A 4,154-nucleotide genomic window follows, 5' to 3' on the forward strand; every position below is an offset into this window, starting at 1 on the left:
CGCCTGCTGGCCAAGCGTCTCAATCGTTTTTAGATATTAATAATTTGTTGCCATCTAGTCAGTTTGGTTTTAGAAAAGGTCTCAGTACTTCTGATGCTCTCGTTTGCATAACGCACGACATGCAAGCTGCCCTTGATGCTGGTCATGAATCTAGAGTAATTTCACTTGATTTTAGTTCTGCATTTGATCGTGTTAATCATAGAGCCCTTTTATCGAAAGTTAGATCTATTGGTATTGGTGGCCGCGTCCATCAAGTTCTGTCAGAGTTCCTAACGAGTCGAAGGCAGCGTGTGACTGTTGATGGCTGCCTTAGTTCTTTTAGTCCAGTTGTATCCGGTGTTCCGCAGGGAAGTGTTCTGGGACCTCTTCTTTTATTATTTATACATCTGACATGTGGTGTGGGATTGAATCTAATATGGTTGCTTATGCTGATGACACCACTATATATGCGACAATTCCTTCCCCACAGGATAGGCAGAGAGTCGCTAATGTACTCACTCAAGATGTTTCAAGGATTCTGTCATGGTGTGATCGGTGGGGTATGAAACTGAACCCGAGTAAATCCCATAGTATGGTTATTAGCAGATCAAGGACACCTTTCCCAGTTCACCCTGATATTGTTGTCAACGAAGTACCTATTCCTAATTGTTCGTCTCTGAAGTTACTCGAGTCACCCTTGATCCCAAACTTACTTTTGAGTTGCACTTGCGTTCACTTGCATCATCAGTCTCATGTAAAGTTGGTTTGTTACGCAAATGTAGGCGGATATATTCCTCTGATGATATTGTAAGAAATTGCTTTTACTCTTTCATACTGCCTCATTTTGAATATTGTCACTCTGTGTGGATCTCTGCAGCAGAGTCTCACTTAAAGCTTTTAGATAGAGCATACAACCAGATTAAATTTCTTCTTCCTAATCTTGAGATTAATCTTCGGCATCGTCGTTTGGTTGGATCATTGTCCTATTTCTTCAAAATCATGTCTAATTCCAACCACCCGTTGCATTGTCATTTGCCTGCTTCACTACCAGCACGTGCTACAAGACAATCCTTGATCATGAATGACCGTTCCTTGTCTGTGAATCGATGTAATACTTCACAATTTTCCCGGTGTTTTATCCCAGTATCTGCTAGACTCTGAATACAATTCCCAACGAGATTGTTAATTCTAGTAACATTGAAGCATTTAAAAAACGTGTGAATACCTTTCTTCTCTCTGAACTCACTACCTCTTAGATCTCTACCAATCTTCCTATTCTGTTGTTCATTCCTGTTACTTCCTTTCACTTATCGGTGAGGTGCCGCCCACTGGGCCTTTGGGTTTATGCAGTTATGCTTTCCAGTGGGTCGCCTTCATTGACCTCATAATAATAATAATAATAAGTCTAGACTTTAGTTCTAGCTTTTAATTTTTTTTTTTCACATGTTAAATTGTTATATAGTGCTTTCTTACGGCAGTTATCGTACCGCTCTGTTTGCTGGTCACACCTAATCGACTATACGTTCTGACTGGCCGAGTTTGACTGACAGCTCCGCCCCGTGTAACCGAGGATGTGGAGGTTGCTCCCAGATGTCCCATCAGGTGCGAAAAGATGCCTAGAATGCAGCTGTACTTCACTAAACTAGCAAGTATTCATGGATTTCTTATATCTTTATGCTTTGTTTATATCTTTTCTTTTCACTGAAAACTGCCACGGAGATGATGGAGCTATGTTCATAATTCATATTAACACTAACTAGTACGTACAATGCTAGTTGTCCAAGGTCAAAAAATTGCGTAAATCACTCCCATAATCTTCCTAAATCACGTCAGCTAAAGCAGTGAGAAGGTGCAATATAAACAGCTAATTGGGTGTATGCATGGTTGTTTTAGTTACCCTCGTGCATCAGAAACTTTGACATCATGCAATGCATGTATCGTTCAGGAATGCATGAATCATTCAGGTTCTCATAATAAAACCCCTTTGTCATGTACATGGTAATTTATTGGAATTTCGTGCGCTATTACAGTTTCCAACAACACAGCGGTTTTATGCAATGTTGTCAAAATTCGGTTGTTGAACATCGTGAAGCGGTGAAGTGCTGTTGTAGAGCATCGCTATAGAGCATCGCTACCTTCATTAGTGAGCGCGAAGACTGGGCCGCTCGCAGATGACGTACTTCTCTAACGAACAGTCTATATCGTGCCAGATGATACCGTCTCCATAAAAGTTATTGAGTATGGCCAGGCAGTTTTCATTCATATCAGCGTTGTCAGGCTGGCTGCGACCAAACCTAATAGAGAAAAACCGAAACAAGACACAAGGAAGCGTAACAATCTTGTTAAACAGCACAACTGAACTGTACATGGTTACCCATGGACGCTCACCTTCCGGTGTGAGACCATCGGCTGTACTGAGAGGCCACACAACTCTGCCACTTCCACGAGTAGGGTCCCACCTTGTAGCCACTTGTCCAGATGTAGGGCACTTCGTCTGCAGAAATGAATAACAGCAATCGAGTAAAAGTTATCCATGTAGATCTCTATCTTATTTTAACAGCACTTCATTTAATCTAAAGCGCTCATAAAATACTGCAAATTAAAAACGCGCAAATGGCTCACGAAGTAAACTCAATGAGCAGCCCTTCATGTATAATTCTAGCTTTGAGCTTTATAGTAGTTTGAAAAACAAGGGCAAAAAGCTAAACTTGCAAAGGACTCTCACGAAATAAACTCACAATGGCTGATAATGGAGGTAATAAAGGAATCCTCAACTTGAGTCTCCAGGCTCACTGCGTGGAAACCCGTTGGATGACCGACGGTGCCGATGCTGCGGCAGAAACTTTCTGCCTGTTGAAAGCTAAAGGTGCGGCCGGGTTGGCTACACCACGATAGATGGTATTCGCGGCCATTAAAAGTCTCGTGAACCTGTGCAATGCATAGACATGAGTTACGGTTCCGCAACAGATAAGTTATCCGAGAAGCTGTAACTATGAATACATGTTAGATTTATCAACACGTAATCATACACGTTAGAGTTATCAACAAGTAATTTTGCCAAGCTGTAATATCGCCAAGCTTTAACTATGAATACAAATTAAATTTATCAACATCGTAATCTCGCCAAACTTTTCTTTAGACCAGCAAGGAGCGACTCACCACAGTTCCCAGAGGATAGCTGCATCCACGAGGGCCTTCACGAACGGGCGACGCAGGAGCTGGCGGGGGTAGGACAGGCGACACTACAGGTGCAGTCCGCGGAAACGCAGACGAAGCGAACCCAGGAACGAGTGTCTGTTGCCGAGATGAAGCCACAGACACAGGCCCTGATACAACCCGAGCAGCTGGCTGCGGGATACTTCCCACAACAGGAACGCTTGGGGACACAGCGCCGCCTATCACCACGCCATCAGCTAAAGGCGTCCCGTCGTAACTAAAATGCATCCCAGTCGATGATGCCACAGCCACAGCCACCACTAGTAGAGAGCCCAACATCTGAAAAAGTAGAACACGAAAAAAAAAAAACTCCATTATCTCCACGTAATACCTAGCTTGCCACGCCTTCTCTGAACACCTCCACATTCCCGTAGCCACACCCAGTCCAACAAAACTGCACGGGACGTCTCGCCAGATCCTTACCTTCTCGGCGTGTTTGGTCGACGACGGTTGGCGATGGTATGCCGCAGCCTGCTCCCCGCCGCTCCTCATTGACTGTGCCGAGCTATGATTGGTGGAAACGTGGACCAACCACGCCGATTGTGATCACACACCATACGTCATCAAGAAGCAAGGATCGTTCAGGTCAAGACCACTGATCTGCCACGCTCTCTGACATGTTCCATCGCTGAGCGTACTATTTTGCTTGTTGTGATTGTGAGTGTGGCAGCCTCACTCAAATTGAGTATATTGGCAACAAGCCAATAACATTACTCAGAAAACGATCCTTTGTGATCAACTTAGGGTTCACTCGCCCTCCTCCTCCTCCTCCTCTCTCTCTCTCTCTCTCATAACCTATGAGTCACGATTTATATGTATATAGATTTTTACATATACAATGCCTGACGCTCTATGAGGGTAACAGATGCATAAAATACATATGCAGAAACACACACACACACACACACACACACACAAAAAAAAAAAAAATCTCCCTAATCTATATACGTCTTTGATGG

The 4,154-nt window shown here is 43.6% G+C and overlaps 1 protein-coding gene across 1 annotated transcript; it reads right to left on the bottom strand.

Moving 5' to 3' along the window:
* Nucleotides 1-1,962: 1,962 nt before the first annotated feature.
* On the bottom strand, nt 1,963-3,773 carry LOC123501400. The gene is made up of 5 exons (XM_045250221.1): nt 3,619-3,773; nt 3,139-3,474; nt 2,718-2,907; nt 2,368-2,473; nt 1,963-2,273 (listed from the first exon to the last, which is right to left on the bottom strand). The coding sequence occupies exons 1-5, from the start codon at nt 3,685-3,687 to the stop codon at nt 2,120-2,122; spliced, it is 855 nt and encodes a 284-aa protein (XP_045106156.1). The 5' UTR covers nt 3,688-3,773; the 3' UTR covers nt 1,963-2,119.
* Nucleotides 3,774-4,154: the final 381 nt, after the last annotated feature.

This window comes from Portunus trituberculatus, chromosome 9, assembly GCF_017591435.1.
Source record: "Portunus trituberculatus isolate SZX2019 chromosome 9, ASM1759143v1, whole genome shotgun sequence".
Lineage (NCBI taxonomy): Eukaryota > Metazoa > Arthropoda > Malacostraca > Decapoda > Portunidae > Portunus > Portunus trituberculatus.

Excerpts from the sequence above, each read along its gene's own strand:
- LOC123501400 (XM_045250221.1), bottom strand. The coding sequence starts at position 3,687 with ATGAGGAGCGGCGGGGAGCAGGCTGCGGCATACCATCGCCAACCGTCG. Across the intron at positions 3,475-3,618 it reads CGACCAAACACGCCGAGAAG|ATGTTGGGCTCTCTACTAGT; the intron begins GTAAGGATCTGG and ends CTACTTTTTCAG. Across the intron at positions 2,474-2,717 it reads TACCTCCATTATCAGCCATT|ACGAAGTGCCCTACATCTGG; the intron begins GTGAGTTTATTT and ends TCATTTCTGCAG.